At 36.5% G+C, this 14193-nt stretch overlaps 2 protein-coding genes across 5 annotated transcripts in view; both read left to right on the top strand.

Annotated features, from left to right (window-relative positions):
- LOC127845395 (uncharacterized) overlaps window positions 1-10500 on the top strand; it is a 232783-nt gene extending 222283 nt beyond the window's left edge. For 3 of the 4 annotated variants that reach the window (XM_052376273.1, XM_052376277.1, XM_052376276.1), the window contains exons 4-6: window positions 5843-6055; window positions 6508-6705; window positions 7226-10500. In XM_052376273.1, the coding sequence (XP_052232233.1) occupies window positions 5843-6055; window positions 6508-6705; window positions 7226-10290 (3476 nt within the window). In that variant the 3' untranslated portion in view covers window positions 10291-10500. The remainder of the gene's footprint in view (window positions 1-5842; window positions 6056-6507; window positions 6706-7225) is intronic. The other variant, XM_052376274.1, reaches the window with a different exon arrangement.
- LOC127845407 (integrin beta-like protein 1) overlaps window positions 1-14193 on the top strand; it is a 282221-nt gene that overhangs the window by 5670 nt on the left and 262358 nt on the right. The gene's annotated exons all lie outside the window — the stretch shown is intronic.

The raw sequence follows: 14193 nt of genomic DNA, 5'->3' as shown, positions 1-14193 counted from the left end.
AACATTTGATACGGTTTGCTTAAAACACAAACGCTAAGTTCCTGGCAATTGTTTGATCTTAAAATGCGAACATTAAAGAAATAATCCCTACAAAATCCGTTTTATAGCTTAATTTAAATACAAATCTATGGACAGGTCCTGGAATCTTTTTGAAAATTAAGAGATCTTCATGTTTTGATAGCCATATTGTGAATACTTTGAATCAGGTCCTTTCATTGAGAATTAATGTTTATTTTTGTCCGAAATATTATCGCGCTGGTATTATATAAAATCAATTTTATCGCAATATGCAAATAATTTCCTGATCAGCATCATGCAGAACCTTGTTATCAGACTTTGAGGGATCTGTTTCAAGAGAAAGCTTTCCTTGTTGCTCAAACTTCCTCATTATGTCCGAGCTTTTGTGAACCCATCAACAAGCGAAGATAAATCTTGTTCACTGATTCTATCTTTATTCAACATAAAAAATGTCACATATTGTGATATGCAAATATCTGCTGATATGCAAATGAGGGCATTAAACTTGGATAAGATATAAGCCGATTAATCGAAATATTTTTTCCTTTGTGTTCCTTAACAGTCGGGTCATGAATATTTTGTCATACAAAATAATCTTCACTAGATATGCTATCTGTATTCTATTCACTAGTGAAAACCATAAAAAATGGTGTCATTTTTTTCATAATGCAGAGCTCCAGATAAGGTTTCCGGTCAATTAGTTTCACTACAAGATTTTTTTCGCAATTAGTTTTTTTTCCAAATTCATCATTTCCAATTTTTTTTTCTTACAATGAAACCATGTAGAAGAAAGTGGCAGAAAGTGTATTATTTACAGCTTCTCTATGTTCTGTACTTTTGTTGTGCTTGACTATGGTGTCTCTTTGAATGTTGCACGAGCCCTCTCTCGCCCAGACAGACGCACATTGTGTTTTATACAAGAAGAACACCTCAAATGAATATCGGCATCCGAGCCTTCAATCTGTAACCAGGGAAAGTCATTTTGCATGCTGAGATCTGTTTTTGCGTGATACCGCGATGTTTGGGTTTGGAGATCTTTGATTCCACCGTTTTTGACACTATATAAGATAATAGACCGCCAACAATAGACTTTGGACTTTGAAACTAAGTGTACTTGGCGCTGTCGCCGAATGAAGTTTCTTTTGAACTCGTCCACGCTTTTCAGCCGCCATGTTCAATTTTGTAAACAGAAGAGCGGACACGGAAATGCGAATATTATTGGTTACAATCAACTAATTCCCAGACACGGTATTGGAAATCTGGTTATCATTTAACTTTCACTGTGCAGAACTCGGAAATTCTGTACGATCAAACAGCCGGTCATAATTTGGATCCGTCTGTCTCAATTCGTTTGATACGATGGATTTTGATTTTCTTTTAGTTTTTCTTCAAAACAAATCGTAATAACGATAAACGATGCTTATCTGGAGCTCTGATAATGATCTAATGGTTTTGTCATTTAGAGTACAAATACTTGGCAAGAAATTTTCAACTGAAAATTTAAATTCATGGGTTAAATACCTAGGTTTCCCTTAATGTGCATAATTAATGTGCAGCCTTATCTGGGACTACACTGAACACAAAAAGACTGAAAGACAGACACAGACAGACAGACATAGACATACACATAGACAGACAGACATAGACCGGCAGACAGACAGACAGACATAGACATACACATAGACAGACAGACATAGACATGCAGACAGACAGACAGACAGACAGACAGACAGACAGACAGACAGACAGACAGACAGACAGACAGACAGACAGACAGACAGACAGACAGACAGACAGATTGACAGACAGATTGACAGACAGATAGACAGACAGACAGACAGAGATATACCGACAGACAGACAGACAGAGATATACCGACAGACAGTGACAGACAGACATTGAAAGACACAGGCAGACATACAGACAAACATTCAGACAATTCAGCAGAAAGACATATGGAAACAGACAGAGAGACACAGACAGACAGACAGTGACAGCCACAGGCAGACAGACAGACATATATACAGACAAAAAGACAGACATACATACGGAAACAGACAGAGATACACAGACAGACAGACAGTGACAGACAAAGAGGCATACAGACAACATACAGACAAACAAACAGACAGACATATGGAAACATACAGAGATACACATACAGACATACAGTGACAGACAGACATACAGTGACAGACAGACATACAGTGACAGACAGACATACAGTGACCGACAGACATACAGTGACAGAAAGGCAGGCAGACAGTGACAGACACAGGCAGACATACTGACAAACAGATAGACACACAGACAGACAGACTTACAGCAACATACAGAGATACACATACAGACAGACAGTGACAGACACAGACAGACAGACAGTCACAGACAAACAAACAGACAGACACACAGACAGACAGACGGACACTGTCATAGAGACAGAAAGACAGACACAGCAAGACAAGAACAGACAGCCTGATTATGTATTTTTTTATTCTTTACAATTTTAACACATTTATGTCTAGTGGACTCTCCCATTCTTCTAAATTGGATCATTTTATTCCCAAAATTTGGGATGTCCAGTATATTTATTTCTATATTTAGAATATTTCTTTCAGAAATTCCTTTCAGCAAACAGCGCAGACCCAGATGAGACGCCGCATCATGTGGCGTCTCATCTGGGTCCACGCTGTTTGCAAAGGCCTTTTTTCTAGACACTAGGCATAAATGGGTTAAATATGGTGAAAAAATCATAAACTAGACTTATGTCTCTGTTGATTGATCAAAGTTGATTATAATTGACTGTGTCGTTAAATTTTTGTACTGATATAATGTGTTTAATTATATTTAATGCTGATAGATTCCTAATTGATTTCTGATAATCTTTTGTCTGATTCATTAGCAATCATCCCAGCATTGTTCTGAAATATTTGATAATCAAAGTGTTTAGGTGCGTAATCAGAGATAATCTTTTGACACACAAAACATATTCTTATGTTTTATAGACACTGTTCCACTGATTTATATGGAATGGTAGTTATTTGAAAAAGGCTGTAAAAGTTTTTAGGGAACCAGTGTTCACTGATGTTCAAATCAATGTAAAACTTTCTTAGTGTGCCAAAAATTAGATTTCAGTGAAACTTAACATTTATACATTCATCACTACCGTGAATATTTAACAACAATATTTTTCCATCAATGCATTAGTCTTCCAGCGTCAGTTACTCTTCTTGGCAAATTTAACTGTAAATATAAACTATCACAAATATCAAAAAAATAATGTCAATTTCTAACAAATATACCAACAATAAATTACAAATTTAAAAACAGTTTCTTCCACCAAACATTTTTTATCCGCCCGCTCGGCGGAGGGACATAGAATTAGTAGTGTCCTTCTGTTTTTCCGTCTGTCACAAAATTGTGAAATTTGCAGACGATATAAATTTAACAAATTTGCATGTTTAGTTATTTATGATTTAATAATCCACATGTGTGTGACCTTTAAGCTACTCTCGCGTTATTGTATTTGTTTAACGGTATTGGAATTTAGCATAAAATAGAAAGAAAGTTTGTTGTTTTTGATAAATGAGTGAATATTTATTTCATTTTAGATTCAAATTCCGAAATGGTAACAAAAGCGCTACCAGGTTAAGACATTGAATGCATGTTTAACACTTTGCATGCTGGGAAATTTGTAGTCTGCTAAAATGACGTCTGTTGAATTTCTAAAATAAGCATTTTCTTCGATTTTTTTTTTAAAGAATACTATCAGAATAGCAAACAGTTTGGATCCAGATGAGACGCCACGTTCTGTGGCGTCTCATCTGGATCCAAACTGTTTGCAAAGGCCTTTAAAAATCGGTTCCCGCACTGAAAGAGCTAACAATATGTGACAAATTATAAAATTAAGCCCTCTTTGCTTGACTGTTTTCTTATTAGTTTGGTTTAAGAAATTAATTAAATGTCACTTATCCTAAAATTAAAGAAATACAGTTCTTTGTTATATGCGCATTTATAAGGACACAATGGTGGTCATCAATTTAACTCTTTCAGTGCTGGAACTGAATTATGAAGGCCTTTGCAAACAGTTTGGATCCAGATGAGACACCACAAAACGTGGTGTCTCATCAGGATCCAAACTGTTTGCTATTCTGATAGTATTCTTTGAAAAAAATCAAAGAAAATGCTAATTTAAGAAATTCAGCAGACGACATTTTAGCAGACGACAAATTTCCCAGCATGCAAAGGGTTAAGGTGCATAAGCGTCTTTAAAACTGAATAATTAATTATGATTCATTCTGATCAGTTATTGTGATATACTCACCATTTATTTATCAGTATTCATTAGATTTCTGAAAAGCAATCGCAGTTATAAAATCTTTGGGCTTATCAAGCCCGTTATTTGCCAACAGTTTGATAGACATGAATCTAATTTTCTGAAGTGTTTAGTCTGTAATTATCAGAAATCAGATTTTAATGCAATCATTAAATGCTATCTACGTATAAAATCTAGATTAAACTGTTCGCACAATATTGTGTTTAGAATTTGAATAGATCTAGTGTACTGGAATTTTAATGATATCGGCTGGCTGCTCATGTTTCAGATTTCACAGATAAAAATCGTGCCTTAAAAATTTAACGCCCGATAAGATCACAGTATAAGCACAATGAAGTAATGATGTGACAAATTGATTAATAGTATAAGATATTAAACCACTGAAGGGAGAGGGTCTTTTATGTTTTAGAGACTCATGAAATAATAAGCAAGCTGGCCTTTTGAAATGTGTTTAGCTTAGAGGTGACATATTATATAACAATTGAACTTGTTGTATAACAATGAAAGAAACATTAACCCTTAAAGCGCTGGAGCTGAATTTTAAAGGCCTTTGCAAACAGTTTGGATCCAGATGAGACGCCACAGAACGTGGCGTCTCATCTGGATCCAAACTGTTTGCTATTCTGATAGTATTCTTTGAAAAAAATCGAAGAAAATGCTAATTTTAGAAATTCTGCAGACGACATTTTAGCAGACGACAAATTTCCCAGCATGCAAAGGGTTAAAACGCTTGCTGAAAATGTAATAAAAAATTGAGAAAAATCAGTGACAAAAATGCAGGTTTGTAGATGTGATCTTCCCCTTGAACACAATCAGAAAACAATTTAGGCAAACCAAACCAAGTAAACACTATTTTCTGCAACACCATCAACTTTAATTGAAATAGTAAAATGAATCAATGAAGTAAGTGACTTAAGCAGTTATGCTTAAAAACAAGGTTTGAGCATTTTTGAGAAACCAGAGCATACAGACTAGCCAAACTGCCATGAGCGAAACTGAAACCTTTCACCTCCCACTTGTTAGTCAAATGCCCGAAAATGACTAGTCCAGGTCAGATTAACCCTTTGCATGCTGGGAAATTCGCCGCATGCTAAAATGTTGTCTGCTGAATTTCAAAAATTAGCATTTTCTTCGATTTTTTTTCAAAGAATACTATCAGAATAGCAAACAGTTTGGATCCTGATGAGACGCCTCATTCTGTGGTGTCTCATCTGGATCCAAACTGTTTGCAAAGGCCTTCAAAATTCGGTTCCAGCACTGAAAGAGTTATAAGATATGAGCCTCACTCTGTGAAAAAGGGGTACGGGCTAAACAGGGACGACACTGTCCGCCTTAACTAGGCTTTTGCTAAGAAGAGACTTTCTTTTAACAAAAAATATGATTAAAGCAGAAAGTGACGTCTCTGATTAGCCTTTGCAGTATTTACACACATGCATTAAACCCCCTTTTTACAGAGCAAGGCCCATATTAGTTTTAAATTCCACGTAGGAGGTAAAGTCTGGTGTGAGGTGGAAGAAGATCTTGACGAGGGGACTGAACTCTTGGCATCATTCACCACCAGTCAGGGCAGCCCCAGCGCTAGTGTAGAGCCAGAGAGACGTGACAGAGTAGAGGCACCTGTCCGGGAAGCAAGAGTTGTTGTCCCTACCGGAGTGAAGAAACCCGAGGCCAAGTCTGGTATCTCTGTGACACCTCAACCAGGTTGGTGATCATAATAAATTTATATGATATAGACCTCCAGGGGGGGCTTGACGTTTTCAAATTGTAGATATTTATTTATGTTTGCATTTGTTATTTTTCTTACTTGGGTCGTGTTGACAATCAGTGAATTGGTAATTAGCCCATTTAAGACATTTCCTAAGTAGAATTTAATTTTTAACATTAATTCAGTATCACCTTGGGATTGTATGCTTGAGAATGTACACTCCGATTCACTTTTAATCGGCCAAAGAATAAAGATACATCAACAATTACTGTAATATGTATGTATATTTGTTGGCTTAAAATTTTCTGGTTCTTAAAAACAGACTTTTTTGGACTCTTCAATTTCTTATTCTGGAAAATTACAGACGTATTTGTGTTGGTCATTTTTGTATGTTTTTGTCTTACACTAGTAGATTGGTCCATGAAATCATGTTCTATCTGACTTCCAGCCCTGATCTATGGCTGCCCGTTCTGCTACGTACGTTTCTCAAGCCGTCGTACCCTGGACGCTCACCTGACCTACTACTGCTCCAAGAAGCCTGCAGGTTTTGTCAGTCTCTCGGAGCTTCAACAGCGGATCCAATTACAGACACAGGCTGTGCAGTTGGAGCTGCAGGCGAGGGTCAAGGTCGATGATGAGGATACGGGTGAGTAAAACTTGGTCAGGTGGCATCGAGGACATATGGCTTTAAATTCTACCATTAAGAAATTGCATAAAATACTAGTATGACTTATTGCATTCAATACTAGTATGACTGATTGCATAATATGCTAGTAAGACTGATTGCATAAAATACTAGTATTACTCATTGCATAATATGCTATTATTACTGATTGCCTTCAATACATGTACTAGTATGCCTGATTGCATTAAGCACTAGTATGCCTGATTGCATTAAGCACTAGTATGACTGATTGCATTCAATACTAGTATGACTGATTGCATTCAATACTAGTATGACTGATTGCATTCAATACTAGTATGACTGATTGCATTCAATACTAGTATGAGTGATTGCATAAAATACTAGTATGACGGATTGCAGAAAAAACTATAAAATAAGTTTTTGTTGTGTGTTTTTTACTTGAAAAATTAGTAACACTAATATTTTAATGAGTTTTGCTTATCTTCAACTTTAAAATGATTTTCATTTTCTACTTTTGCAGATTCTCCAATCAGCAAGGAGCAGACAACTCCGAGGGGCATTAAACGTGCGGCTGATGAAATGTCACCAGAACCAAATGAAAACAGCTCCGACGCTGGATCCCCAAGGCCAAAGTCTCCTAGAAAAGCCGTCTCACACAAGTGTCAATTCTGCTCCTACTCCACTGACAAGCCCGCAAACCTTCAGCTTCATTTAGCAACACACAAAACAGCGATAACGCTAAAGCCGACAGAAGTTGAGCGACTGTCCGTCTCGCCAGCCTGCAATGATGAAATGTTCTGCAAGGAATGTAAGATACAGTTCTCGTCTATGAGCACCTATCAAGGGCACAAGGAATTTTATTGTAGATTTCGTCTGGGAGCAGGGAAAGAATCCGAAAGCGAGCTTGCTTCCCCAGGCAGTGGAAGTCAGGCGGTGAATGAAATGACGTTAAAAGTACTTAAATCAAATCAGCTGGCTGTAGAATCGCAGCTGTCTGCCAAAGGGCAACTTCACCCGACCCTTCTAGCTTCAAGTCCACACCTTCTGCATTCCCAGGCTCTTGTCTCGGAACTTACGTTAAAATCACAACAGAATGAAATAACTAAAACCACGGTAAAGGCGCACAAACCTGTAAGCGCAACAGTAACTCACAGTTTACTTTTGTCGCCAAAAATGTCAGAAGACCAGCCTTTAGATCTGAGTAAATGGGCTAAAAAAGACAGCGACGATGAGAAGAGATTGGTTTTAAGAAAAAGTGAAACTTCAGCTAAAGAAATTTCTTGTAAGTCGGAACAGTTAAGCCCAGCAGCAAAGAAAATCAAATCTGAGGGGAAATTGCCAGAAATTCAGACTGCACTTCCAAAGACACCCCTAAACATTCCAACTATCCATCCATCTTTGTTTCTTAATAGTCAGCCTATTCAGTACGTTAACAAGAAGCCAATTCCACCATTGCAGTCAGTGAGTCGATGTGTTGAGTGTAACATTGTCTTCTATAAGCACGAGAACTACTTGATTCACAAGGAACATTACTGCTCGGGACGACACAATGGCAAAGAATCGTCTTCTTCAGATTCTGAAAACCAGGACAGTGACAGTCCTGCAAAAGATGCAGAGTCATTGCCAAAAGTGGATATTCAACACAAAGAGAATGGACTCAAAGAAAGTAAAAGTAATGAAAAGATCAAAGAATTAAAGGAAACTGTACTGGAAACGAGAAAAGAAGTGTGTTACAAATATTTTTGCATTCCGTGTAAGATTAAATTCAGTTCTGCAGGAACATTAAATGCGCACAAGGAATTCTACTGTCCGCATGGGAAAGAAAATCAGACAAGTCTTTCTGACAATGAAACTTGCAAAGATGATCCGGCAGGGGGTGTAAATGTGCTGAACTATCAATGTGAAAACTGTAAAACTGACTTCTGCTCAGCAAGACTTTTAAAACTTCATGTATGTATGGGAGAGTTATCTCCGTCCCCTCTTCTAAGATGTCCATATTGTGACTACGTTACCCAGACTGAAAATCGCCTCTCTGAACACATGAAAGTTCACGTCCCTACGAAGGCATTCAAATGTAATTTGTGTGGTTACCGTGGAAACACTGCCAGAGGAATGAGAATGCATGGGAAAGTCCACATGGAAAATGGTGAAGAATTCACTGATGATAACATGATCGAATTCGAAGAACCCCCGCTAGTCCCCATTCAAAGAAACGGATTAAGTGACAATAAGGGACCTGTTGACATGGAAACTGAACTTATTCGAATGAAAAATGAGCCATACAAGAGAAGACGGTCTCGAAAATCCTTTGAGAAATCGGAAAACATGGTGCCGTTCTTAAATCCAACATTGCAGATCTGTGCAGCCTGCGGGCAGACTTTTACAAACATGAACGATTTTGCGATTCATCTGCGCATGCACGAAATCGCAATGCTGGAAGCCATGAAGAATCTGAAAAGCCTACATTGTGAGCATTGCAATGAATACGTGGCCGAAACACTGACCAGCTTGCTGATTCACATGCAGACCAAACACCCTGAACAATTTCCCGGAACGAGCAAGTCGGAAAAGGATGCATCTTCCGAAGACGAAAGGTCAAGGTCAATGAGCCATGCTACGGTGTCAAGGTCGTCTTCTGTAGAGAGCTCTCAGACTGCAGGTCATGATGACAGACAGAACTGCTCGTTTTCCAGTGAGAAGGACATGTGTCATAGCGTTGACACAGGTAGGGGTGAATCAAGCTACGTAGAGGTTAAAGTAGAGATAGACGCGAGTGATTCGGAAGTTGAGGAAAATAATCCCAGGTTTGATAAGGTCAAGGTCACAAAAGGATCTCAAGATGTCAATGATCTGTCTGTAAAATCTCATCATCATTCAAACGCCAGCCCATCATCCCATTCCAGTGAAGAACATAGATCTAAAAAGCGCGGTTCTCCAGAAATCCTGCAGAATGAGCCGTTAAAGTCTGAAGTGTCTAGAAAAACTGAAGGATCGCTAACCAACTCTAAAAAATTGTCAGTTAAAACAGAATCTGAGTTGCCACAAAGCTTGCGTCTTCAGACTGACTTTTCTCGAATAGCAAAAGAGACACGGCCCAGTTCGCCTCGAAAGGACGCGAGCAAACATGAACCCAAATTATCACCAAAGCTGTTGTCGCCAGACCCCAAAACACGATACTTGATGAACATAAAGCAAGAACAGCATTCCCCTGTCTCCACTCCAGTCACACCAAAAAAGTCAACATCGCCAATAAGTCCAAAGACGCTTATTACTTCTTCAAAGGTTTCGCTACCACTAGAGCAGCTCTCCCCAAAGCTTCAGGATATTTCATTACTTTACAACCACCCCGCAATCTTTTCTCCTTACGCTTTTCCTCTCGGATTTCCGCTACCGATGGTTCCCCCAGTGAGCTTAATCGCAAGTGCACCCGCTAATGGGAACCCTAGCGAACGGAACGGACGGAAATATTGCAAACATTGTGATATTAACTTTACTTATTTATCGTCATTTTTGACTCACAAGAAATATTACTGTAGTGCTAGAAATGGGACGGAGGATACTGATAACCAGACTGCAACTGCGTGATGATTACAGATGATATACCGTCAAGTGTTTGAAAAAATTACTTTTTGGTTCGCACGTATTTTTTTCCGGATTAAAAAAAAACAAACGAAGAATTTGCATCAGTCATTTTTAGAGTTAGTCATTTATAGCAACTTTATTGCTAGTTTGTTAAGTGTGGGTGCACATTATTAGTGAAGGGATGAGCTTTTGTGATATATATATATATATATATATATATATATATATATATATATATATATATATATATATATATATATATATATATATATATTATATAATTTATTGTGCCATATCTTGTAAACTTAAATGTTCACGACATGTTATTTGAAAAAGCACAGTAATCACTATAGTTAACATATTACGCATATGTCTGAATATTTTAAATCTAACAAAAAAACAACCATTTATTTAAATATATGTTAAATGACCATTTGTTAACATCTGTTAAATATTGGTTGCATTCAAAAATAGGTATTGTCCATTTATTTCAAATGTTCTGTTACAATTTATTTAGTGTTTTAATTAAACTGTTATTGCATGTTTTTTGCCATGCATTCATACTGGTTTTATATGTTTGATTTCTAGGCTGGAAAGCGTCAATGCAACAATTATCTTGTCTGCAACAAAATACATGTTAATGTATCATTAAATGTGCTTACAAAGTGTGCTACTGTTGTCCATTCCAAAATATTCAATTTATATTTCTTGGTAACTTTTGCAACCTTTTTCTAGGGTTGTCTGAAACCAGCTTTGCAAAAGTATTGTTATGATCAGTCACACTGTTTTGGTTTGTTGTTGTTGTTTATTCTTTGATAAATTCTGTGTAACAGCATACTTATGTTTGCCACAAGCAAATATTAAAGACAAACTGATGTCTGTTTGTTTGGAAAAAATATCACTTTAACTATTGTTGTTATGTGGATACACAGAGTCCTTATGACTGTTTATTTCACCACATTAACTAAGCATGTTTGAAATGATCTGATATTACATTGCATGGGCATTAAGCTTTAAAATAAATCTTCACCCGTTACCACTTAGATACGTATTTTAACGCATTTGTAGTCAATTAGAAAGTTATTTTAAATTAAGACCTTTCTTTCTAAAGTCAAGTTTTAAAGGCTTCGTTTCCAATCCTTAGATACTGATGAGCAGCAAACAGCATAAAACCTGAACAGTCTGCAAGTTACTCGCAGGCTGTTCTGGTTTTATGCTGTTTGCCTATAGCCTTTTCACTTTGCTTCTGAGTAAGACGTGGTTAATCCTCTCACTGCAGAAAACCTGTTGCTTGATTTACATATTATGTTATTGCTTTGTTGTTGTTGTTGCAGATTTGCCACAATTATTTCAACCACGTTTTGTTGGTTCTTAACCCTTTGCATGCTGGGAAATTTGTCGTCTGCTAAAATGTTGTCTGCTGAATTTCTAAAATTAGCATTTTCTTCGATTTTTTTCAAAGAATACTATCAGAATAGCAAACAGTTTGGATCCTGATGAGACGCCACGTTCTGTGGCGTCTCATCTGGATTCAAACTGTTTGCAAAGGCCTTTAAAATACGGTTCCCGCACTGTAAGAGTTAATTCATATTTAAGTATATCAAGTATATGCAGTCCTATGAGCTCATTATGGGAAGCAGTACATTTAAGCTGTGCTCTGAGAAAATGGGGTTTAATGCATGTGCTTCAACTGTCGTCCCAGATCAGCCTGTGCATGAATCGGTGACAACACTTTCAGCTTACGCTGGATTTTCATAAAGAAATGAGCTCCATAAAAGCGGAAAAATTGGTCCCTGATTAGCATGTGTGTACCAAACAGGCTTATCTGGTACAACAGTCTTTACACAAATGATTTAACACCCATTTTCGCTTAGCATAATTAAAATAGTGTAGACAATTTGACAAATGAGAAAGGTTTCTATTGCACTGAACATAAGTGTGTTAGATGTATTGATTTGTTGATGTGTGCATTAAACAGTTATAAGTCACATATGTTGAATGATGCATCATTCAGTTTGGTGTTAAAGAAATTTAACATAACAATATAGGGAAAAAATTGTTTTCTGCTAGCTGACTCCCGTTGATTTAACAATACATACTTTCCAACTAAAGCATACATGACTGGGCCCTTATTTGCAAACTGGGCCCTTAATGCAAACTGGGCCCCTTAGTTGCAGACTGGGACCCTTATTTGCAGACTGAGACCCTTATTTGCAGACTGGGCCCTTATTTGCAGACTGGCCCCTTATTTGCAGACTGGGTCCCTTATTTACAGACAGGGCCTTTATTTGCAAAGCACCTTAGGGGAAACTTAAGCATGGATCCCAAATTCATTAAATTCCTTTGATCCATGCACAGTAATTTGTGTTTACTTTTTAAAACATTAAAATGGGTTAAACAAGTTCCTATTAATGAAATGAATAATATTTTCTACTTTTTAATAACTAACTTGGTGTTGTTACATTTTGATTTCTGAACAAAATGTGTGTTTTTTCAGCATGGCATAGAAAGTTTATAACAATCTTAAGTGCTAGATTTTATTCAAGTCAATTGTGTCTATATTGACTGTTTTATAGTGATTGTTAATTAGATAATGATGATGTATAATAGCAGATCTGTTGTCACTACAGTGTAAGGAACAGTGTATTTATAGACTTATCTCACGCAAGTTTTCTAATTATTTCCTACACCTGAAATAGATAACATCAAAGCACAGAATATTAAGTAAGAGAACATTTTGTTACGATTTTCTGTTCATTATATCATAAAGTTTTAGTGTCTCCAACACAAATGTTTATGTTCTGTTCACATGCATTATAGTAAACTTTGGTGTTTTCTTTGCTTGACAGCTAATTGTTGTTTTCCTTGTTTTTAGCTTTCTAGTCTTCTGTGCAATTATTTATTCCTGTCTTTTTAGTGCCTGACGAACAAGCATGGATTAGTTAACATCATTCGTATAGATAATTCTAAGGATTTTATGGAATTACCAGAAATACCTTCCAATTCCAAGAAAAAACTTCAACTTTAATTTATAAATACTGAAATGCTTTTCTCCTTTAGTTATATGATCCTTTATATTGTAATTTTGATATAAAAAATAAGGTAGTCAATCAAGAAAATTAATTAATTTCTCTTTGTTTTTGTTTTCATAGTCATTTATCTTAGGTAAAAAAAGTAGACTGAAATTATGCAGATTTTTATCATTATAAATATAATTCCATAATTTTGGTTGCATTGCAAGATCATATCAGTTAGTTTGTATTATTGAATGTTAAATCATCCATGTAATTTCACAGGCCAGTTACTTCCCTTAGTTTAAGTGTTGATATCCAAGAGTTCTGTCCCTTTTCTATGGGGACACATTTGCACTTGTTATGTTGATATGGGAATATATGTATCAAAAATATCGAGTCAGCTTAGCTGTTGTAATGTGTCTATTAAACATTTGATTTGTTTCGATTTTATAATAAATATTGAAAAATTCTTGAGTTTGTTTTGGTTTAACAGATTGTTTACCAGTTGCTTAATTTAAATAATGATGTCACCATTACCTGGAGTGTCTGAATGCAGAGATGAAACCCATTATCGGCAGCTCAATCGGTTTAAAGCTTTGATTCAATTTAAAGAATCGCATATCATATCAGAACTATATTGATGTAAACAAGTTTTCTATTATGAGCAATCTAACTTTATCTGTCAATGACGCTTGATTGGTAGTTGTTGGCTCAGGACTTAGGAGTCAGGTATTACTCAAGTACACTGGGTAATCATAAGTAAACTACAAAGTACCTGGGGTAGGGACCGTTTACAATTAAGTACCCTGGAATATGGCCAGTTGCCTTCTAATGATACTTTTAAGGAAAATATTACAATGCAATTTGAAAAAAACATCCATACAATTTAGCA

This window comes from Dreissena polymorpha, chromosome 9 (genome assembly GCF_020536995.1).
Source record: "Dreissena polymorpha isolate Duluth1 chromosome 9, UMN_Dpol_1.0, whole genome shotgun sequence".
Classification (NCBI taxonomy): Eukaryota; Metazoa; Mollusca; class Bivalvia; order Myida; family Dreissenidae; genus Dreissena; species Dreissena polymorpha.
Note: the sequence above shows the minus strand (reverse complement) of the source record. Positions and strands in the feature narration are given on the sequence as shown.